Below are 25488 nucleotides of genomic sequence, written 5' to 3'. Positions count from 1 at the left end.
TGTACCAATCAAGTGCAGTGCGCATGCGTTATATAAAATTCCGGTTGTTATGTCTGTAACAACTAGAATTAGTTTTTATTGTAGCGCCGACTACTTGTAACATGTAGACTTCGTGTAGCACTAACTTAAATGCTGACGGTATCGTTCACAAAGAGGTTTTTGTCTGTCATAATGTATTAACAACTTATGTTCCGTGAGTAGTCCAGTTTCTGTCTGAAATTATCAAGATTGCAATGCTAGATTTAGAAATAATTGGTAGCGTTCTAAATACAAATCGCTGTTTTACGGTTCAAATCGTGGTTTCAAGTAGACGTTTCTATCTGTTTGTCACTATCGATATTCACTACTGTGTTTAAAGCGCCCAAAACAACCCGACAGAAGTGTAGAATTAGGAGGTAGTATTACGTTTTATGTAACTTCCGATTCAATACGGAACATCTCGATAATCTACCATCATTTTGTTTCCTTAATTTAAACAGTGAACGTGTTTCATTCATTAAAACTTGCTTTACCATTAATTAGGTTAAATTGGTTTCGAGAAATGGATGTCCTGGCAATAGTCTTGAAATGTCAAAACTCTAAAACGTTTGAGTAGTATCCGACACTAAAGGTCCAGACGGCCTGTATCGCTCACATGTCTCAATGTTGTCCAGCTTATCTTAAAATGTCAAAAGCCGAATTTATTAAAGTAAACTTGACTTATATGACTAAGAGTATGAGACAAGGTACTGTAAATCACTTATATTTCGCTGGAATTTATTTTCGCTTTGATTTGCGAGGAAAGTCAATCGCTAATTAAATCTTTTAGGATTATTTGTACGAAAAAAGCAATGCTTTTGGATAGCGACAAAGCTATCGGTTACCAATATAGCAATATTGCAGTCAATGACTTTAGGATCTCATCATTACCGAACTGAAAGTCATTTGCAGACCAGAGTTAGTGAATTATGCATTCAACAATATGTCTGAAGTGGAAAGTTCGCATCATGACGTCATGTATTTATGACGTCACAGTGATGCTCTTATCTATCTGCGTTTTCGTTTCATAGTATGAGGAATAGTAGCTTAAAATTTATATCGGAAATAAGTTTACATATGCATGATTGTTTATATTATATTTATTTACTTTATTATCAGGAATGGATCGACGGCCGTCTGAAGTGGGACCCACGCGCGTATGGCGGCTTACAGGTCACGCATATTCCCTCCAACGACCTCTGGCGGCCGGATATCGTCTTGTACAACAAGTTAGTATAAATATGCGCCGTTTACACAGAGTAACAGTTCCTGGTTTTGAGGGATAAGAGTCCTGGGTGTTATGACTCCTTATGGAGAATTATCTAAATACGCTATGTTGGCAAACCAAAGAAAGCTACACTGTTTTAGGATTCAACGAGAAAACGGCTAATTGTGTTTGGAGTCGGTCTAGTCCACTACCTGGTATCATGTTTCCATTGTTGGGAATCCGAATATATGACGTCATTCTTTCTTCTGATGCTGGAGTCAACAACAAGACCAAACACCAGTTATCCCACCCACATGCATAACCACACACCAGTTACACCCACCCACACGTTTGACCACACACCAGTTACCCCCACCCACATGTATGACCACACACCAGTTACCCCTGACCACACGCGTGACCACACACCAGTTACCCCTGACCACACGCGTGACCACACACCAGTTTACCCCACCCACATGTGTGACCACACACCAGTTACCCCCACCCACATGTGTGACCACACACAAGTTACCACCGCTCACATGTTTGACCACACACCAGTTACACCAACCCACATGTACGACCACACACCAGTTACCCCCTACCACATGCATGACCACGCACCAGTTACCCCAACCACATGTATGACATCACACGCCAGTTACTACCACGAACATGTATGACCACACCTCAGTTACCCCAACCCACACGCGTGACCACACACCAGTTACCCCGCCCACACGCGTGACCACACACCAGTTACCCCGCCCACATGTATGACCACACACCAGTTACCCAACCCACACGTGTGACCACGCACCAGTTACCCCGCCCACACGCGTGACCACACATCAGTTACCCCGCCCACACGTGTGACCACACACCAGTTAACCCCGCCCACACGTGTGACCACACATCAGTTAACCCCACCCACACGTGTGGCCACACAACAGTTATCCCCACCCACACGGGTGATCAAACACTAATAATTCCCTCCTATGCATGTGCTCATAACCAAGGTACCAATAAGGCGTCGGCCTGTCTAGACCAACTACAGAGTTTTTCTTTGGCGCTATCTGTACACCCTGGTGATGGCATTCAGTATGAAAACATTCAGTATGATTCCTCTGCGGATAAACCTTGTGTAATTGTTAAGTTTTCATGAAAACAATACCGGTTCTGTAAAGAAATATATCGTTGAAAAGTCAATGAATGTCATGAGAGCACGTCATGGTTTAGCTTCATTTGTGCGATAAAGTAATAGATTTGTTTTTATTGAGATTTGAGTGGTATCACATTTGTTTGGTTTGTTCCGCCCTGGGGGACATAAACCTTTGACTTCTCTTTAGTCGTGTGACCAATGTACGTGTGACCTACGTACGACATAGAAAAACCATACCCCTTGCACGACAGACAATCACGCCCAGTCGCTACTGGCCATACACAAACAGTCAATAGCGCCATCTATGTTTACAGAGTGGCGCTTTAAATTCATTACAATCACCGCCATCATGATTGTGCCCTAAAAGATGGCACTTGATCGGACCGCTGGTTTATACAATCGTTAAAGACATAGAATCCAGAGCGCCTTGTAGCTTGGCGAGATCCGAATCTCATTTCGGCTGTAATCGGCTATGAAGTTGAACAGACGTCCAAGGAAGGTCCAATGCTAACACATTATATAGAGGGCAATTCACTTAGCAAAGTTCGAGATGCCATGGGGACCCATTATAGACCACGATAGAATTACTGTACGTGGTACTGGACATGGCAGATGTAAAGATTTCAGATGGTTGAGGAACGGATATGATGTTTAAAATGGTTGTAAGTCAGGATACAGGAATAATTTAAGAATAAGTCGGGTAACAAAAGTCACCTAGAACCACGCAGCAATTCGTGAGGTGACCCATTTAGCAAGTATCACTGTACAGAAAAAATGGCGCATAAACAAAATATTTACACTTTATTACGTATCACTTATAGCGATATAATTAAATTTCAACTGTTCCCAACATGATTGAGTGTAGTTTCATTCATTCAGACGCTTGTTTACTATGGAAGAGTGTGCGCAGTCAACAAGAGTTTGTTTAAATGAGACTAGATTTAGTGTCTGGCCAAATACTGCGTAGGAGTCCCCACCCATCCCCAAACAAAAAAAAGTGATGACGTCATAAACCTCAACTATTATGCATCTCGTGTCAATGTGGGTGATTTGTAAATTAAAAAAAATATCTTTGTTTATATATTTGACTTAGATGTGGCATATATCAATACATTTATATAAATTCAACCTCTCTTCAAAGGTGATTCATATCTGATAAAAAGTAATTACGATCGATTGAAATCGAGAATACGCTGTTATATTTACATTCTGTGTTGCATTTGTCTATATGTCGTTAGTAAACCAAATTGTATTCATGAGACTGTATACTACAATTTACAGTGATTCGGTCAGTGTAGGAATACAGCTCCAAGTGTTGTAGGTTGAACGATGGCCGCCAGTTTAATTTCGGCCTAGAGAGCTTTGGAATGCTAGTATTTATTTACAGGAGCCACAACCAAAAATAAAGCAACGTCACAAGTTATGAGAGTATCATTTTATGGTTAGAAAAATGTAGTCAACACGATATTACTTTAAGTGACATTCTTGATCTATACGAAATATGATCAAATTGTCAATGTCGTCACACTCACAGGGGCTCGTTTCGAATTTTCAGAAATGCAAGACACGTCAACATTGAAAGTTAAGTACAATGTACATTGTATTTATAAAAAAAAACCTTGTATAATCATCGGGAGTATCGACATGGTTTCCGGTTGTGTATGTGTAGGCCTACTGGATTTTAGTATTGTGGTTATTCACTGATGTCCAAGGCCTACTACCTTACAAAATCGAGCCACTGTGAAGTTGAAAATCGTCTGCTAAGTTAGCGACACTGATGTGACCGGTTAGACTGGAATCTGTTTCGAACGAAATATCCTTGGAATCGTTTTCCCCTACTGTGAAGACGACTTTCATTTAGAATTCAAGAGCTGATATTCTTCTTAAAATAACGTAAATCCAGTCGAAAGAAACATAAGTGTTTTCGAGGAATCGAGTCTGTCCTTTGCAATGCCCGTTCAACGCCGCATCACTTCTAAATGTAAACTGTATATCATTGCGCAGAAAAACAGTTTCGATTTTAAACAATCAGAAATCATGCAATTGTGAACAACTTGACGATACTTACAAACGTATATGAAATAAAGAATAAAGCCAAATTGTGCAAAAACCGTCTTATGTGTTTGCTATTAATAACGTCATCAGGGACTATATTATTCCTTCTGGAAATTTCGGCTGTTCCTAACGGGCGACATTATATTTATCTGTCACCCAAATTGTATTCATATCGACTGTATACTACCATTTGGTAACAGTTCAATACTTAAGTATAATTTATGCAATACCAAAAGTTACATATTTCACGACATTACCACCCTCCAAAATGTTGAGTCCCAGTACAGGCGCTGTGTTTTATCCTCAAACAAGATACTTTACTCTGTCATGCTCCAGTCGACACAGCTGTAAATAACTATGTGGTAGAACAGTGTAAGAAATGTCGTGTATAAGCCGTTAGCGCCGAAATGGCAGCTCCGGCTGTATGCTCCTAAGAGAGCTGAGAAAGACATTGGCCCAGTACCCATGGGTTATAATTTGTGAACCTCTTTGAGACGGCTATGTTGCGATTATATAGCGGTATATAGAATTCTAAATTATAATTATCATTACTTTGTAGCTGTTTGCCAGTCCTCGACTTTTCCTTTAAATGTGACCTTCTGTTGTTTCAGTGCTGACGGGGACTTTGTGGTTACCCTGTTAACCAAAGCTGCCGTCCACTACACTGGTCTGGTGGTGTGGGAACCACCAGTCATTTACAAGAGCTACTGTCCAATCAACGTCGAGTATTTCCCATTCGACATGCAGGAGTGTTTTATGAAATTCGGGACATGGACCTATGACGGGCACCAGGTGGATCTCCGCCATTTGTGTGATTCCAAAGCTGTCATGGTGGGCGAGAACGAACAGGTGATCGATAGAGGTATTGACATCCGGGACTTCTATCAGAACGTCGAGTGGGACATCATTAACGTGACAGCACGGCGGAAGGAGAAAAATTACCCGTGTTGTGATCAGCCCTACTATGACATCATGTTTAACATTACATTGAGGCGTAGGACTCTTTTCTACTCCCTAAACCTGATCATGCCATGTCTGTCCATTTCGTGTCTGACCGTGCTTGTGTTTTATTTGCCCTCTGATAGCGGGGAGAAGATCACTCTCAGCATATCTATCCTTCTGGCTCTTACTGTGTTCTTCTTACTTCTGTCTGATATCAATCCGCCCACCTCACTCGTCATACCGCTGATAGGAAAGTATCTCCTGTTTACAATGATAGTTGTGACTATGTCCATATTCCTAGCCGTTTACACCCTAGGTATCAACTTCAGAACTCCCACAACACATAAAATGAAGCCATGGGTTAAACGTGTTTTTACAGAAATTTTACCAAGGATTTTATTAATGAAAAAACCCGACCTAGAAAGGAAACAGAAGGTTCCGATACGTACGGTAAACGGGATAGAAATGAGAGAAGTTAGAAACATTTACAGTGGGTCGTCCTCTCCGAGTACCTCTAAATGGAGTGATTCCCATCCTTTCGATAACCTGCACCACAGAAACTTGTCCGAGGAGAGGGCGGAAATGAACAAATATCCGACGGAAGTGCGCGATGCTCTCCAGGGCGTTACGTACATCGCCAATCACCTACGATCAGAGGACGATGATAACTCGGTAAGTCGGCTGAGGATAAACAACTGCTAAACTAGCAAACATTTGTAATGACCAGACTTATCAGTTAAAACGTACACAAGACTGTAATGGATATCTGGTGGTTTTAAAGGGGTATAGACATAAGTAATGGGTTTGTTGGTAGATCTTTTTAGTTTAAGGTCTTGATAATCAATTTGCTCACATAACTAGCCCATTACCAAGCCATAGCTCCCATAACGTATATATACAGTATTATATTGTGCGTTCTAAAAACAACTAGCGAGACGTACGGCGACGTCAAGAGGAGGGCGGGGAAGTAATGACAGACTCGGAAGTTATATTTTCAGAAAGTTCGCATTAAAATAAGTTGTGTATGACATGTTTAAAACCAGAAAACAGAAAAACAATTTCTAGTTGGAAAAGAAGATAGTTTTTTTTTTGTTGTTAAAATTTACATCCTGCAACAAACGAAGCTCTCGGAAATTTCCGTTTTACTATTGATTTCAAGAAATAACGACATAATTTGTTCCCGACAAAATCAAAGTTTGACGAAAACATCCGAAAGTTTCCGATTGCCATCAGACCCGTTATACAAGAATACAAGAAAGAATTAGACGGGGTATGGTGATCATACAAGAAACCATAAGACGGGGTATGGTGATCATACAAGAAAAAAACAACGTTAGACGGGGTATGATGATCTTAAATGAAAGTGATAATACAATTAAGTTCGATTTTTAATTGTTATATGATGGTCCTACAGGAGACATTTATTTTTTTTCATTTGAAACGATTACTTCAGTTTTTTATTTTCATATTTTCCCTCCGTTTTCAGGAAGTCCGTGATTGGAAGTACGTTGCTATGGTGATGGACCGTTTATTCTTGTACATCTTCACGACAGCTTGTGTATGTGGCACGCTGAGCATCTTCCTGTATGCTCCCTCCCTCTACGACAAACGGCCTCCACTGGACACTGACGTCACTGACAATTGTACAATCTAGGTCACAGCGATGCTTCGCACACACGCTACTCAACATGTGACCACGTGATAAGCATTCACAAAGGAATGTCACTGATCCAACCATTGTGATCTCACTGTAAGATAACAAAGAAGAATTAAAATTTTGGTTTTATATAAAGCATCTTCTCATTTTTCTTTGCTCGTTATCACAGAGACGTACATACATTTTATGTCCCTGATTATCTTTTTCGTATTTGGAGTTTTGAACATTCAAACATCTCAAAGGAATATTGCTACTTTAACGTCTTAATTCAGAATGCTTGTCGGCGTAAACAACATCCTGGGACGATGATGTTTTAGAGATCAGGCGTTAAACTCGGGTCGATGATGTTTTAGAGAAATCAGGCGTTATACTTGGGACAATGAAGTTTTAAAGAGCATCTGACGGGACGATGATGTTTAAGAGAATAGTAAAAGTAGAGAGTTTAAGTTCATCCTAGCGGGAATTTCCTTTTGACCTAGTGAGAGTTTGTTTGCCTTGAGAGCGAAAGGTCGCTAGTTCGAAATCCGGCACGGGCAAGGTATTTCACAGTCGATATACGTTGGACGATGTTGTTTCAGAGAGTATCGGACGGTATACTTGGGACGATGATGTTTTAGAGAGTATCGGATGTTATACTTGGGACGATGATGTTTTAGAGAGTATGGTGTTATACTTGGGACGATGATGTTTTAGAGAGTTTCGGGCGGTATACTTGGGACGATGATGTTTTAGAGAGTATCGGGCGGTATACTTGGAGCTATGATGTTTTAGAGAGTAACAGATGTTACACTTGGGACGATGATGTTTTAGAGAGTATCATATGGTATACTTGGAACTTTGATGTTTAAGAGAGTATCGGAAGTTATACTTGGGACGATGATGTTTTAGAGAGTATCGGGCCGTATACATGGGACGATGATGTTTTAGAGAGTATCAGATGTAACACTTGGGACGATGATGTTTTAGAGAGTAGCGGACGGTATACTTGAAACTATGATGTTTTAGAGAGTATCGGGCTGTATACTTGGAGCTATGATGTTTTAGAGAGTAACAGATGTTACACTTGGGACGATGATGTTTTAGAGAGTATCGGGCTGTATACTTGGGACGATGATGTTTTAGAGAGTATCGGGCGGTATACTTGGGACGATGATGTTTTAGAGAGTATCGGGCTGTATACTTGGAGCTATGATGTTTTAGAGAGTAACAGATGTTACACTTGGGACGATGATGTTTTAGAGAGTATCGGGCTGTATACTTGGGACGATGATGTTTTAGAGAGTATCGGGCGGTATACTTGGGACGATGATGTTTTAGAGAGTATCGGGCTGTATACTTGGAGCTATGATGTTTTAGAGAGTATCAGATGTTACACTTGGGACGATGATGTTTTAGAGAGTATCGGGCGGTATACCTGGGACGATGATGTGTTAGAGAGTATCGGGCGGTATACTTGGGACGATGATGTTTGAGAGAGTATCAGATGTTACACTTGGGACGATGATGTTTTAGAGAGTATCGGACGGTATACTTGGAACTATGATGTTTTAGAGAGTATCGGGCTGTATACTTGGGACGATGATGTTTTAGAGAGTATCAGATGTTACACTTGGGACGATGATGTTTTAGAGAGTATCGGACGGTATACTTGGGACGATGATGTTTTAGAGAGTATCGGACGGTATACTTGAAACTATGATGTTTTAGGGAGTATCAGGCGGTATACTTGGGACGATGATGTGTTAGAGAGTATCGGGCGGTAAACATGAGACGATGGTATCAGATGTTGTGCTTGGAATGGGATTTTTAGATAGTATCTCAAGTATTTGCCGATTTCGTTCCACGTTGACATTTCAAGAAAACTTCTGAGATATCCGACGGACAACCAATAAGATGTTATTTTGTAGAATAGCTCCAATTCTATATAGACATGTTGCTGTGTAATTCTAGACAGAAGGCCCATCAACTCGGTATTGGATTGTCCCTAGATTTATTGTGACATCTTCCTTTTTATGCATAAGAATTTCTGCATCCGTTTGCATGTAAATAGCTTAATTTGTATACGGCTAGCGGAAAATACGGAGCTACGACCACCGCTGGCTATGTACAGCGTCCAGGGGCTGTACTCCAATAATTATCTTTTCCTCTACACAATCAAAATATTCTATGTAAACGTGATTCATCAGATTACAAATATTTCTGGTTTCTCTGTTAATGTGAAAATCCTTAGTGACAATAAATAAGAGAGACAACCCACAAAACATATAATGATTTAATAAGCCAACATAACTATCATTTACGGAGTTATTTGTGAGAATCTGTTCGCAGTAAAATAGTTGCGTGCTCTATGACAATGTGATTATCTGTAACTAAGAACGCGGCCTTTACGCCACTTCTGACATGCAAGCCGACAGAATGGCCCAGTGATTAGGTATTGAATTGTTCCGGGGAGCCGTGCCGGAAGCCGGGCTAGACAAGTCCTTAGGCACACAACACTTATCTCCAGTTGTGATTTCAAACCTTAGAAAACATTTCTTCTCTGATTTTTATTAGTTTAGAATTTTAAATTACATGGATGCTATCAATGCTAATTTACAGTGACTAAGTTTTAGTCCTCGGGGACAAACCGCTGCCTTCCAAACAACCGCATATCTCTATTGCTACAGAACCCAAGCCCATGTCTTTACATCGCACTACCAATATGGCGATGGTAGAAATCAAATCTGACTATTAATTTGTAACATCGCGCCATTGGAATGTCATTTTAGTAATTAAATTTAGATAGCACACACTTGCTCGGAAGACGTCTGTAAAAAACAAAGCGGAAGCCAGCAGTCGTAGAGAATGGTTGTCAGCGATGACTTCGCCACTAATTGACAAGCCGTTCCGCCGTCCGTATCTTTGATTGCTTTATTTGCGCATTAAAACAGGTTGCACTTTATGGCAATTAGACCTATGTTAATCAAACCACGGATTGTAAAGAACTAATTTAACAGAATTGCCAAGGAACTTTTACAGCTGCTACATTTACCAGGTGATCGTCGGCGTGTTTTCAAGGTTTTCAAGCAAAGTTCAGTTTGTGATTCCGAAAAAGTTCTTACATAGAATGCTTCCCTGTCGTGTTAAAAGATTTTTTGTTTTCGGCATAGCCGTATAATGTTCTTTTGACCCCGGATATGACGCGACAGGTGGCGTTACTGGTCAAGATGAAGTATGTAATTGGTCAATGTAGCGGTAAATGCAAAATGCAAATACATGTATGTAGTTAAAAACGAAACAAAGCTAAGATTCAATGCAAGCTGAATAAGTGGATGTATCTTTTCAAATGACACATTAATAAAATCATATTCCTGATTCAGATGCAGTCTTATTATCACCAAAAATGATTCAAACTCATATACATTGTGTTATCCGCACTGAAACGCATTATTTCGTTAATTCAGTTCATCAGCAGTTTCATATTATCACCACCAGCATTAAAACTATGCCGTTTATTTTTTTTAAACATATTTCTTGTTTAATATTGATTGTTTTAAAGTTTATTTTACATTCATTGAATAAATAAACACGAACCTCTAATTTTAACTCTACATTTGCCCTTATACAGTATCGTTATAGTTGACTAGACACTGATAGATTCATATACTACACGTATGTAGCACTCCTTTGTACTGAGGGTAGAAGTCCGTGACTCACAGTACCAATGACGAAACTGTGTTAGTACATGTATTTTTTGGCATCAATAACTTTTGTTTACAATACACACCGTTACTCACATTAGGCGCCACATTACGCGGTCACCGAAAGTAAATGTTATGTTTTACTATAGTTATCTTTACAGGGCACGTGCATTGCATTCTGGGGGACAAGCGAAGCCTAACCTGTAAATCAATGCTTTCTGATTGTTGTATTGCTATTCGGAGTCTGACAATTACGTTACGGTTCGGAGACCAAAGGTACCGACCATATTGTCTCTGTTCCGTATCTCGTCACAAGCTGCCTTGCCTGTTTAATGTCCCGCGCTGGCCGGGAAACGTCACAAACCTTGTTAACCCAGGCGGCCAGTACAGAATGTTAATGGTACGCAATAAATACATAGCACTAATTAAATTCTACAAATTAGATTGCTTCAACCTTTCCATTACTTAGTGGAACTGTCTACTGGTTGGTATGTTAATCACACCTGTTTATCACGGCTACCCGCCATGTCGTGTAAATACCGTGTAAATACAATGTACGTGTATATATAAGGTTTTTAAGTAAAATGTATATATGTCGTATACAAACGTATGTGATTACAGCCAGTAAGATAGTGACGTACAAATTAGCTCAATTTTGTCTGCCCTGTTTTAAACCCCATTCATACATAGCCATGTTCAAAATACGTCAAAAACTGTATGTGTGCTGAAAATGTTTTAGAGGACGCAATCAGAACGCAGTAAAAGCCTTGTACAAGGTAGAGAAGTATAGAATGCAGTAATAGCCTTGTACAAGGTAGAGAAGTATAGAATGCAGTGAAAGCCTTGTACAAGGTAGAGAAGTATAGAATGCAGTGAAAGCCTTGTACAAGGTAGAGAAGTATAGAATGCAGTAAACGTCTTGTACAAGGTAGAGAAGTATAGAATGCAGTGAAAGCCTTGTACAAGGTAGAGAAGTATAGAATGCAGTAAACGTCTTGTACAAGGTAGAGAAGTATAGAATGCAGTGAAAGCCTTGTACAAGGTAGAGAAGTATAGAATGCAGTGAAAGCCTTGTACAAGGTAGAGAAGTATAGAATGCAGTGAAAGCCTTGTACAAGGTAGAGAAGTATAGAATGCAGTGAAAGCCTTGTACAAGGTAGAGAAGTATAGAATGCAGTGAAAGCCTTGTACAAGGTAGAGAAGTATAGAATGCAGTGAAAGCCTTGTACAAGGTAGAGAAGTATAGAATGCAGTGAAAGCCTTGTACAAGGTAGAGAAGTATAGAATGCAGTGAAAGCCTTGTACAAGGTAGAGAAGTATAGAATGCAGTGAAAGCCTTGTACAAGGTAGAGAAGTATAGAATGCAGTGAAAGCCTTGTACAAGGTAGAGAAGTATAGAACGCAGTGAAAGCCTTGTACAAGGTAGAGAAGTATAGAACGCAGTGAAAGCCTTGTACAAGGTAGAGAAGTATAGAACGCAGTGAAAGCCTTGTACAAGGTAGAGAAGTATAGAATGCAGTGAAAGCCTTGTACAAGGTAGAGAAGTATAGAATGCAGCAAAAGCCGATGAGGACGTGGTATCCTTTTATAGACTAGAAGGACGTGGACGTACTTTGGACATATTAAAAAAGCGCAGCGAGGACATCGTCCAATCAGGAAGCAGTGAGAACCTAATAAGGACGTAGTAAGGACGACAGTGACGTAGTAATGACGTAACCAAATCTAATGAAGACTTCACTGACGGAGTAGAAGCGCGCCACAGACTTACAGAAATTGTACCATGTAATTGCGTTTTCGGTGCGTTGTCACTACGTTCTTGCTACGTCAATGTAGTACGACCTCTCTGTACTTGTTCAATGACCATGGTAAGCCTTTGCCACATTGTTCTCGAGGGAAACTAGCCCTTCGTTGTGTATATTGTGTACACCATGCAACGGATGAAACGCTTACCAGGAACACAACTTCACATAGCGTCCTAAGCATCCATCAGGGAACACCTTCATATAGCGTCCAATGTGTTCGTCGGGAAAGACATCTTCTCATAGTGTCTAAAGCGTCTCTCGGGGAACATAGCTTCATAAAGCGTCCAATATGTTCATCGGGGAAGACAGCTTCTCATAGCATGCTAAGCATCCATCAGGGAACACCTTCATATAGCGTCCAATTTGTTCATCGAGGAAGACAACTTCTCATAACGTCCAAAGCGTCCCTCGGGGAACACACCTCCATATAGCGTCCAATGTGTTCATCGGGGAACACAGCTTCACAAAGCATCCAGTACGTCCCTTGGGGATCATAGCTCGCTACATCGCGTGTCTAATTATACCGGTTAAACAGCGGACACGAATTCACATCAGACCTTAACATTTTTCCGTGAAACACGAAACAATCAGTTTGTTTTTAAGGGGGACACGGCAGATCTAGTACAAACCTAACGATTCTTTATTTTTGTTAGATACTTGCTACCCCCAATTCTATCACCTTTCTGACAGCTGGGACTGGCTGGATTCTCGACAAACCCCCGGTAAATCCCAGGCGGCTTATCTGCCGATACTGCGGTCTTATCAATACACACGAGTAATTGATCCTCGTCACCATATGTTACTTGTGATGAGTTTTAAAAACATACAATTAAAAATATCCGGAACTAGCTTATCCCGGATCCGGTTTTTACTTTATACGCCAATACACAAAAAAGAAGCTGCTATCGAATAGCGGTACGGTGTTTGTGTGTCTTGACATTGGAGAGAGCCCCAGACCACCGTCTTTTGTTATTTCAAGCAATGATACGCGTGCTGAACAGAGCTAATAGTATGTATATTGTATACATTTTACAATGTCTATGTAGTCCAAACACAACAATGACATAGACCATGCGATGTTAATACGGCCCGTCCAGACACAAACACCGACACAATCTGTTGTTAGGCTGTAAATAGGATAAGTTACTTTTTTCTGTTTGACGATCTAGCAAAAGTGAGTCCAGGGCAACAGCTGTTTCTCCGCACTTGCACGCTGTATAATGTTATTACCATGATCAATCCAGATTTACATACGGACAGTCATGTGGGCTTGGTCCATTACTGTATACCACTGTTGGTGGGGCACTCTGCACCCTTGTCATTACATGTACCAAGAGCGAGAGGTGACCAATCAACATTTATGACGTCACTGTAATTGTTACGTCATATTTGCAGAGAAACATCAATTTATATTCGGTTTATTTAGAAGTAACGTATGCAAGATGACAATGATTAAATAAGTGAAATAAATAAATAGAAAAGCAAAAGACACATAAAAAAACCACATAAAAGCTGAAAGTCAGGACATTAGAATAAACAGTGAAGTTTTATATCGGGTTTACCATTAGTTACAAAGGGGAGCGTCTCCTATAAGTTAGATGAGATATATATACTAAATATACATGTACATAACATATTTTTCTTTGTCGATTTTCTTAAAAGCACTTGGTGCCAGCTGGACGGTGCTAGATGAATGATCACGTGTTTCCACCTGAAGTAGCCCGACATTCGTAATTAAAGTATTATGGTGGGTTCGGCGATTATCAGAATTGATGACAAATTGAGGAGGAGTAAGGCACGCATAGCGTCGAGAATCGTTTCGCAATATGCACTAACACGTATTTTAGAAATTAATTTATAGAAATCCTCTAATTGAAAAACAGGGGATAGAAGCAATTCGACTGAACGACATCTTGAAGCAGTACTACTTGTACAACATGACTTGTTTCCCCCCTTTTCTCACCAATACAATTTCTTTGATTAAACCGGATTTAAACAAACGCATTCAACTGATGTTTATGACCGACCTTCACTCAATGGAGAATTCCATTTCTATGTAGACCAATAACATTGTCAAGAGAGGTCAATCCTTCATGTATTCAGATACTAATGTTGCTGTTTTCGATGGTTCAAGTTTCTTGCGACTTTACCAAAATAAAGAAATATATAAGATAAAAAGGAAGCATAACTGATATATAATAACGACGACGACGACGACAATGCTGCTGCTGCTGCTGCTGCTGATGATGATGATGGTGATGGTGGTGATGGTGGTGGTGGTGGTGGTGGTGGTGGTGATGATGATGATGATGATGACGACGACGATGATGATGATGACGACGATGATGGTGACGATGACGACGACGATGATGGTGACGATGACGATGACGATGATGATGATGTACATTACAGACTATCTTTTAACATTATTGGGTAGGAGGACGTCAACCTCCTCGTGTCCTGTACATCCACAATTTCCTGTGATTTCTGGATGTTCATAATGCAAAAAATGTCATTACTACTTACAGAACCCGGAAACATTAAATTACATGTTTCGGGGGGCAGACGTATCTGACAAACATTAATCTCGACTACACAAATAAACTTTTCTCTGCCAGTGGCCACCAGACAAAAAAAAGAGAGAAAAAACCAATAAATGTAATGAACAATACCGGAATCAATTTTGACGCAATGTAGGTAGGCCACATACAAAGAAATGTCACATGAATAGCTATCAGTAGAGTACATTGCAGTTTTTTTTTGTTAGATACATATAATAATATGTATTCAACTTAATCCTTATACTCTAATTTACTATATATACACAATCCCTGTGGAAATCTTTTTTATTAATGAATGTTTTTCCTCATAGAAATTATTACGCCACTGTTATCAGCCAATCAAAATCGACGTTACAAATGGCGACGTCATTTCTTACGTTATGTGTAGGCTGGAATATCTGCGTAAGTATCAATTCTCTCCGCTAGGTGGCGCGCATGAATACAAGGATTTCGAATCGGAGTCTAACTGTTATATGTATAGTGGAGTAGAAAAAGAAAGAAATAGCATGTACCTCGTTGATCATTTCTCTCGAGCCGGTATAAGTCAGAATTCTGGTTTCATTTGAAAAACCTACACCATATGCCATTTCTCTTCCATTATAAACGGAATTTTATATGAATATTATACAGAGGTCTGCCATATCATGTTAAATTACCATAGTCATATAAACTACAGTGCTTTACAGATAAGACTGAATATGCCTGTACAACAATTCCTGAAAGATCACAGAAAATATTCACTCATATATGTGGGGAGACTTGCAGCAATCAATTTACTGGTCAAAAACCATGACGGTGGGTTTTTACAGGGTCTACGGGTAATGCAGTCGAAAACTGGCATCAGGCAGACGAGTACCATAAAATTATATTTAATATCATCTGAGTGATTAAATAGCTTCAATGGCTCGTCTGATTGTAAGCAATAAGAATATTTCGTAATACAGATAATCATTGACAAATTCTTCGGAAGTAACAAATGATGTTTGATTCAGACGAATATGGCAATAAGTCATAATTACAGTATCATGGGAAAGTTTTGAAAATAATGCAGATAAATAATGGAATTTATTACATTTTTACCAGTGAAATATCAAAAATTATTCATTCTATAAAAGTGATATTTTTTCACTTTTGCTGATTTGACCAATCAAATTAATGATTAGAAAATACCAAAATAATTGACCAATCAGAAAGCCCGACATATATGTCAGCACCTGGACAGGGGAAACTACTTTTTTTTGTTTACAAATTATCTCTGTAGTCCTAGTTAGCATACGGGGTAGGGTTTTCGTTGATAAAAAAATGTAATAAACAGAATATCTAACAGTGTCTTCAGTAAAACCAAATATATTTCACTCGTGTTGCTAATATTTTGATATTTTTCACTCGTGCTGCGCACTCGTGAAAAATATCAAAATATTAGCCCCACTCGTGAAATATATTTGGTATTACTGAAGACACTGTTAGATATCCTCTATTTCTTGAATTGTTGACGTAATCTTTGTTTTCAAGGTATATTTACCGTATTTTGCTGTCTCTGTGGCCAGGGTAATAGTTACACGTATACTGCCACGATAAATTTGATGTAGCGACAGGAATATATAATTGTCATGATAAGATGGCTGATGTTTATTTACAACAATTCCATGACAACAATGTACTACAAATGCTCAGATGTCAACACTCTGGCGCACCATCAGCCTCAATAAAGTATCCATTGACCCAGCCGCATAGCTGCCATGTAACCACATATAAACCACATAATTTTCCTAAATAGATGTACATGTATTTAAGATAAGAAGTTTTGACATTTGACGTTTGTTCTAAAACTTTATGCCGTTTGTGTCGTCTAACTTTCTGACCAGTGCCTTTAAAGTTTTAGGCCTACATGTATGCATAAACGTTGATTTATCCGGATATTTTTATCGTATTGTGTATTTGGATAGTCAAAATACGGCCAAATGTCACCATTTGATGTTCAGTTTTGTTATGGGGTGGATGACTCCAGAACCCCATAGAACCACTGCGCTGACATGGTAGGATTGCCAGTGCTTACACATAAAATATGGTCCAGCTACGCCCGTGACCTTGACATTGACAAGTAAAAAAAAAACAAAAAAGAATGGCAGTTCTATATCCAATTCCATACTAGCAGACTGGAAATTTTAAGTTGCATTTGATAAACGCTTAGGAATTGTCGCCGGCGGGCTATGACTCTCCAAGAACGTCTAAACCTATCGGGCAAAATGCATAGACCCCCGTTGTTTAAAATGCAATTTCCGCTAAGCTCCGGGTATTTCAACCTTGAGGAGAAATCATATCTAATACATCGGCATCAACTGCATGCTTGGTGGTGTAATCCTGCCGATCTCCATGGGAACCATGGTCTCTTTGGTAGTCACCATAAATTAATAAGAATTTCTCCAATACCCCGGATGTCTCCGCGAAGATGTTTGACCATATTATGTATTTTCTTTGATATATCTTACATCGACAAATGGAGGATCAGAAAACACATCATTGCATGTCGTATTTGCCTACATACGTCACAAAGAAACAGAATTTTAGTTTACGAGACTGTTAGACCCGCGTAATTAACAGTATAATTACATGTAGGTCTGAATGAGAGCTGTAAAACAAACATGGCTGCCAGTTACAATAGCTTTGAACTATCGACTGGAATCGGATGTTAACGTTCTCAAATCTCTTTTAGAGCAATATCTCGATGTCACCAGCCCCTTGTTTTTTTTTTGTTTTTTGTTTTGGGTTGTTGTTGTTGTTGTTGTTGTTGTTTTTTTTTTGCAAATATCACTTTTAAGATGATAAAACCACTACAGATTCGCTTCTCGATTTTTGAGACGTTCTGCAAATCACCGCTCACGCCTTAATTATACAATGTATATGCGCGACAAAACTACATTTCCTACAAATAAGCGAAAATTAACACTGCCGCTGAAAAGAATACATTAATATTTTGCTCAAATTAGTTTGTGTGAGTATTGTTTATGATGACACGGCAGACAATATTACTTCCTCCGGAAATCGTCTGTTATTGGACCTCAATTTGATGCACGGGCGACATTCTAATAATCAGACACCTTAATTGTATTCATGTTGTACTTAAGCTACAAGAAATCGCTGACAAAAGCAACAATGTCAAAGTTTTGCTGTCTCGTTTTTATTAAAGTACTGAACTTGCTATTTCACACACTAATTAGTTGATTTTTCAACAATTTCAATTTCAATTTCTGTTGTTCTGATTGACTAAAATATAGTCTTGACAAAAATCCATGTTGTAGTATATGGACAGAGGGACAATAAACTGCGCTCACACGGAGACAGTGTATTTACGACTTAAATCAAGTCGACAGTAAAGGATTTAGCATTGCCAGCATTTTTAAAACTTCAAACAAAATTTTAAAAGACGACTGATGTTAAAAACTTCGTCGTATAAATACAAGCGTATGATAATTCTGTATCGCCTCGGATCATGGCGTCATGGAGATAATCATATTTTCATCAATTCAATTCATCTTTTAATACCAAACAATATTATAAAGAAAAAAATAACAATTATTAATATGGTTGGGACCGAACCAACAACCGTTTAAAACACCAGAGGGACCGCATGGACGACACTGAGGTCAGAGGAGGGGTCGTATGGACGACACTGAGATCAGAGGAGGGGTAGTGTGGGCGACACTGAGGTCAGAGGAGCGGTCGTATGGACGACACTAAGGTCAGATGAGGGGTCGTATGGACGACACTGAGGTCAAAGGAGGGTTAGTGTGGGCTACACTGAGGTCAGAGTAGGGGTCGTATGGATGACACTGAGGTCAAAGGAGGGGGTAGAGTGGCGACACTGAGGTCAGAGGAAGGGTCGTATGAACGACACTGAGGTCAGAGGAGGGGTAGTGTGGGCGACACTGAGGTCAGAGGAGGGGTAGTGTGGACGACACTGAGGTCAGAGGAGGGGTCGTATGGACGACACTGAGGTCAGAGGCTGGGTCGTATGGACGACACTGAGATCAGAGGAGGGGTCGTATGGACGACACTGAGGTCAGAGGAAGGGGTCGTATGGACGACACTGAGGTCAGAGGAGGGGTCGTATGGACAACACTGAGATCAGAGGAGGGGTCGTATGGACGACACTGAGGTCAGAGGAGGGGTCGTATGGACGAGACTGAGGTCAGAGGAGGGGTCGTATGGACGAGACTGAGGTCACAGGAGAGGTCGTATGGACGACAGTGAGGTCAGAGAAGGGGTCGTATGGAAGACACTGAGGTCAGAGGAGGGGTCGTGTGGACGACACTTAGGTCAGAGGAGGGGTCGTATGGACGACACTGAGGTGAGAGGAGGGGTCGTGTGGACGACACCGAGGTCAGAGGAGGGGTAGTGAGGGCGACACTGAGGTCAAAGGAGGTGTCGTATGGACGACACTGAGGTCAGAGGAGGGGTAGAGTGGGCGAAACTGAGGTCAGAGGTGGGGTAGACTGAGGTCAGAGGAGGTGTCGTATGGACGATACTGAGGTCAGAGGAGGTATCGTATGGACGACACTGAGGTCACAGGAGAGATCGTAGGGACGACACTGAGGTCAAAGGAGGGGTCGTATGGACGACACTGAGGTCAGAGGAGGGGTCGTAGGGACGACACTGAGGTCAAAGGAGGGGTCGTAGGGACGACACTGAGGTCAGAGGAGGGGTCGTATGGACGACACTGAGGTCAGAGGAGGGGTCGTATGGACGACACTGAGGTCAGAGGAGGGGTCGTAGGGACGACACTGAGGTCAGAGGAGGGGTCGTATGGACGACACTGAGGTGAGAGGAGGGGTCGTGTGGACGACACCGAGGTGAGAGGAGGGGTCGTATGGACGACACTTAGGTGAGAGGAGGGGTCGTGTGGATGACACCGAGGTCAGAGGAGGGGTAGTGTGGGCGACACTGAGGTCAAAGGAGGTGTCTTATGGACGACACTGAGGTCAGAGGAGGGGTAGTGTGGACGACACTGAGGTCAGAGGTGGGGTAGACTGAGGTCAGAGGAGATGTCGTATGGACGACGCTGAGGTCAGAGGAGGGGTCGTATGGACGATACTGAGGTCAGAGGAGGTGTCGTATGGACGAGACTGAGGTCAGAGGAGGGGTCGTATGGACGACACTGAGGTCAGAGGAGGGGTCGTATGGACGGGACTGAGGTCAGAGGAGGTGTCGTATGGACGACGCTGAGGTCAGAGGAGGGGTCGTATGGACGAGACTGAGGTCAGAGGAGGGGTCGTATGGACGAGACTGAGGTCAGAGGAGGGGTAGTGTGGACGACACTGAGGTCAGAGGAGGTGTCGTATGGACGACACTGGGGTCAGAGGAGGGGTCGTATGGACGACACTGAGGTCAGAGGTGTGGTAGTATGGACGACACTGAGGTCAGAGGAGGGGTCGTGTGGACGACATTGAGATCAGAGGAGGGGTCGTATGGATGACACTGAGGTCAGAGGAGGGGTCGTATGGACGACACTGAGGTCAGAGGAGGGGTCGTATGGACGACACTGAGGTCAGAGGAGGTGTCGTATGGATGACACTGAGGTCAGAGGAGGGGTCGTGTGGACGACACTGAGGTCAGAGGATGGGTCGTATGGATGACACTGAGGTCAGAGGAGGGGTCGTGTGGACGACACTGAGGTCAGAGGAGGGGTCGTATGGATGACACTGAGGTCAAAGGAGGGGTCGTGTGGACGACAATGAGGTCAGAGGAGGGGTCGTATTGACGACACTGGGGTCAGAGGAGGGGTCGTATCGGCGACACAGGTCAGGAGGGGTCATGTGGACGACACTGAGGTCAGGGGAGGGGTCGTGTGGACGACACTGAGGTCAGAGGAGGGGTCGTGTGGACGACACTGAGGTCAGAGGAGGGGTCGTGTGGACGACACTGAGGTCAGAGGAGGGGTCGTGTGGACGACACTGAGGTCAGAGGAGGGGTCGTATGGACGACACTGAGGTCAGAGGAGGTGTCGTATGGACGGCACTGAGGTCAGAGGTGGGGTCGTATGGACGACACTGAAGTTAGAGGAAGGGGTCGTAGGGACGACACCGAGGTCAGAGGAGGGATCGTATAATAAACACCATTGAGCGAAGAGGAAGGATGGCATGGACGGAAACCCACTAAGGTGTTTTGTAGCTAGCTCAATATTTGGGTGCCGTGTTGTGATTCGAATCACCGCTACGGAATTAATACTCTATAAAACCGTCTCCCTGTGCGGTACTTTAATGTTTCAGGCGCCTGTTTTGTAGATTTTATAGCGATGGGTTGCGGATAAACTAATGATATAATAAATTAAATCACGAAATGTTTACATACTTATCCCACTGGGACATGAAATAGTGTCAATAACTACTGTGTGTAAGGGTGGGTTTAAGTTGTGTCTATACAGTATAGGTGTTTAATAATCTACATCATCAGTGTATTACATGTGCACTGCCGTATACAAAACCCCTTACCGTGTAAAACATTTAAGGAATGACGTCACAAAACACACGTGACCATTAAAATGACAGGAAATCAAAACCACAAAAACTGCATTTAACACATTAGAAATTGACCAAAGTCAAATGGAAAATCATCAATCAATATTTTGCAAATGCAAGTCACGGCACAAAAGCTTGATCTACATCGACACAGACATTAATTCAGTAAGTGGTTTAAGGACCTCGGCGCCCCCTTCCTCTGCGATAGCTCTGTCGGTTTGAGCGCTGGCCACGTAAACTCACACAAGGTGTGTGGTGCGACAAGTTCAAGTTCAAGTTCATTTATTACTTTAAGTCTTACGACTCATCAGTGTAAACATATGTATACAGGATATTTACATATATACAAAATGTTAAATTGGCCACAGGAGAATGAACAAAGCTATAATATAATATAATAGTAACATCAATCAATATTATCATTACAATATATATATACATTGTACATGTAAATATATCTCATGCTTGTGATCGGCACTTATTTGCCGCTAACAGATATTTCCCAAGATTACACAAGTCTTTAACATTATTTGTATTAAGTAATTGAGTAAGCTTATATACACTTGGATTATTTCTATAATAATATTTTAAATACTTCTGTCTTAAATCAGAATACCTAGTACAAACTAAAACAAAATGAAATTCGTCTTCTATATCATTAAGATTACATAGAGTACAAACTCTCCCTACCCGTGTCGGTTTGTGTTTCTCTGGAAGCTGAGAAACGGGTCAGTCTGTGCTGCTGTGTTTGTGTCCTTGGGCGAGACACTTTACCCTAATTGCACTGGATGGCATGCGACTGGCCACTAGTATGTTGTGCGGTGAGGTAGTCACCAACTACTACAAGGAGACTCGCCTCAAAATGACACTGGCTGTTCATGGGACGATAAACCCAGCAAGCAAACAAACGATCCCCATCAGTATTTTTATTCCATCACACTCTTAACTTGCTACACTACTGATGAATCAAAAGTCGTGTCCACTAAAGTATGACCACAAGGTCGGGTAAACAGACTAAATGTGAAATTTATCTAAGACAGATTGTATCTAAATCAGATTTCAAAAAGTTGCTTCTCGACTGAACGTCATCTCAAAGAATAGAAAAAAAATATTCAGAAAGTAAAAGCAAATTTAATTTGCTAATTTAATGACCTCTTATCACATCTCATCCGTCATTCTTACGGAAACCCTGACATAACAGTTTCATGTTGGTTGCAGTTCAACTGATCACGTGATCAAACAATCAATCAAAGGTATTCTACTCCATCAAAATATCCAGATATCACTTTGCCTGCGAGGACAGTCAATACAGACTAGTGTGGATTATTGGTGCCGTTCCAGCTATATCGAACTTTAAGTGTAAAGTAGAAACCGACTGGAGTACAGCGAACCAGAACGATTGTATACATTGTACGTGCAAACATGTAGTATAACAAAAAAAAAAACTCCATTACAGAACGTATTTTGTGTGGAAATGCATTGTCTTTAAAAGCTAAAAGAGGCAATTTTACCTACTTATGTAGCAATGTACGACACTAGGACGTCGGGGTAATCAATGATGTAAGGGTCATCAATGATGTAAGGGTCATCAAGGACGTAAGGGTTATCAAGGACGTAAAGGTCATCAAGGACGTAAGGGTCATCAAGGATGTAAGGGTTATCAAGGATGTAAGGGTTATCAAGGACGTAAGGGTCATCAAGGACGTAAGGGTTATCAAGGACATCGGGGTCATCAAGGACGTCGGGGTCATCAAGGACGTAAGGGTCATCAAGGACGTAAGGGTTATCAAGGACGTCGGGGTCATCAAGGATGTAATGGTTAACAAGGACGTCGGGGTCATCAAGGACGTAAGGGTTATCAAGGACGTCGGGGTTATCAAGGACGTAAGGGTCAACAAGGATGTTAGGGTCAACAAGGACGTCGGGGTCATCAATGACGTAAGGGTTCACAAGGACATCGGGGTCATCAAGGACGTAAGGCTTATCAAGGATGTAAGGGTTATCAAGGACGTAAGGGTTATCAAGGACGTCGGGGTTATCAAGGACGTAAGGGTCAACAAGGATGTTAGGGTCAACAAGGACGTCGGGGTTATCAAGGATGCAATGGTTCACAAGGACGTCGGGGTCATCAAGGATGTAATGGTCATCAAGTACGTAAGCGTTATCAAGGATGTAATGGTTCACAAGGACGTCGGGGTCATCAAGGACGTAAGGGTCATCAAGGACGTAAGGGTTATCAAGGACATCGGGGTGATCAAGGACGTTAGGGTTATCAAGGATGTAAGGGTTATCAAGGACGTAAGGGTCATCAAGGACATATGTCTCATCAAAGGTGAAGGGTTATCAAAATGTAATGGATCTCTAGTAAATAAGAGTCATCAAGTAAATAGCTATCACATTTATATGTAGTATGTTATCGTAATCTACAGGTTTATTTTTGCGTCAAGACTTTTTTTCTTTTCATGTCTAATCAAAATTAACGTTTTATCATGCGATTCCAGTATTTTCACGATTTGAGCAGATCACAGTTATACCAAGGCTGACAATATTTGATTTACCACATGAAATCGTGACGCTGCATTAGTGATAGAATGGTATATCAAAGAGTATCAGAATACGCCCAGCTCTCAGCAGATTTTACCTGACAGAAGAAAGACAACTCTTTCTAAATTACACCCTATCTGTCTTAGTAAAACTGTGGTCGTTTTATTTCATATATCTCGTGTTACTTTGCCTTTGTTACAAATGTTCAAATAAAGAATTGAATTAAATTGAAGTAACTTTATATAGACTTCTTGGCTCTCAATGTAGATAAGGACAAATATATAGTCTTACTACGAAACAATGGGCTTCTCCTTAAAAAGTAACTGCATTAGTTTGTGGTTTTGACAAGATACAGTAAAGAGTGCCATTTGGATTTAGTACACACTTATCGTACGTTGATGAGAAGGTTTATTACAATTCTCAGTGTAGGGGGTTGGGTTGGGGTTGGGGTGGGGGTTGGGAGGAGGAGGAGAAGGAGGAGGAGGGGGTTGCAACAGTGTATGACATACTCTATGGGTTTTCCCCCAGCCATACTATTGTACCTTCCTAAATCATTTAGGCATTAGAAACATAAGCGTTGCTTGTTTTATATTTCCATGGATCAGGAGTTTTTATAATTTTCATTTTTTTTTCTAAGTTCGTACAATAGTTGGGTTTTGGAGAAGGAAAATGTGACAAACCAGTCAGGGCTTTTTCTCGCTGGCTTGGGATGAAGGCCTTTTTGTCTCATTTTGTGAAAAAAATAGTGAGTTGGGAAAGATTTTTAAGGAGTACACTGCAAATTTTGGGAATTTTGCTTAAATATGAAACAATTTCAATTGGGAACATGGCCCAATAAATCCTCAGGAAAAGCCCTGCCAGTACACAACTGAAGTTATAGGTTCCACTTTATATTCGAGGATTGACATTAGTTAATCTTCAGCAACTGTTTTACTGTGGTTTGGAACATGAGCAGAGACAATATCAATATAAAATGTATGACTTTATACCGATGTCAAATAGTACAACTGATATCACTTTCCCAGTGAAAAAAATGCAATACACTTATTTCATTAATTTGCATGCATATTCAGGAGCCAACTACATTGGTTACATGGATATATTGTATTATAATCTATCCTTCAGAAATATTGGTAATAAATTAAGATTATTGTCATGGAGGTTGTTCTATATCCTGAGAGACTGTCAGGACATACCAACATTGACAATCTTTCTGTTTAGTATTTAGCCATGGTAAAATTTAAATGTGTTTATATCATTGAGTGTGGTTAGAGTTTTCTGGAATAGCAACCTAAAGTCACGAAAAGCCAGTACTTCAAAATTAAGATGTGAAAATATTTAC

At 40.9% G+C, this 25488-nt stretch overlaps 1 protein-coding gene across 1 annotated transcript in view; it reads left to right on the top strand.

The window, feature by feature from the left end:
- Positions 1-7173, top strand: part of LOC117334174 (acetylcholine receptor subunit alpha-like 1) — a 36840-nt gene extending 29667 nt beyond the window's left edge. The window contains exons 3-5 of the mRNA XM_033893647.1: positions 1138-1247; positions 5057-6059; positions 6874-7173. Coding sequence (XP_033749538.1) covers positions 1138-1247; positions 5057-6059; positions 6874-7041 — 1281 coding nt within the window. The 3' untranslated portion in view covers positions 7042-7173. The remainder of the gene's footprint in view (positions 1-1137; positions 1248-5056; positions 6060-6873) is intronic.
- Positions 7174-25488: the final 18315 nt, after the last annotated feature.

The sequence above is a fragment of the Pecten maximus genome, chromosome 9 (genome assembly GCF_902652985.1).
Source record: "Pecten maximus chromosome 9, xPecMax1.1, whole genome shotgun sequence".
NCBI classification, from domain to species: Eukaryota; Metazoa; Mollusca; class Bivalvia; order Pectinida; family Pectinidae; genus Pecten; species Pecten maximus.
Note: the sequence above shows the minus strand (reverse complement) of the source record. Positions and strands in the feature narration are given on the sequence as shown.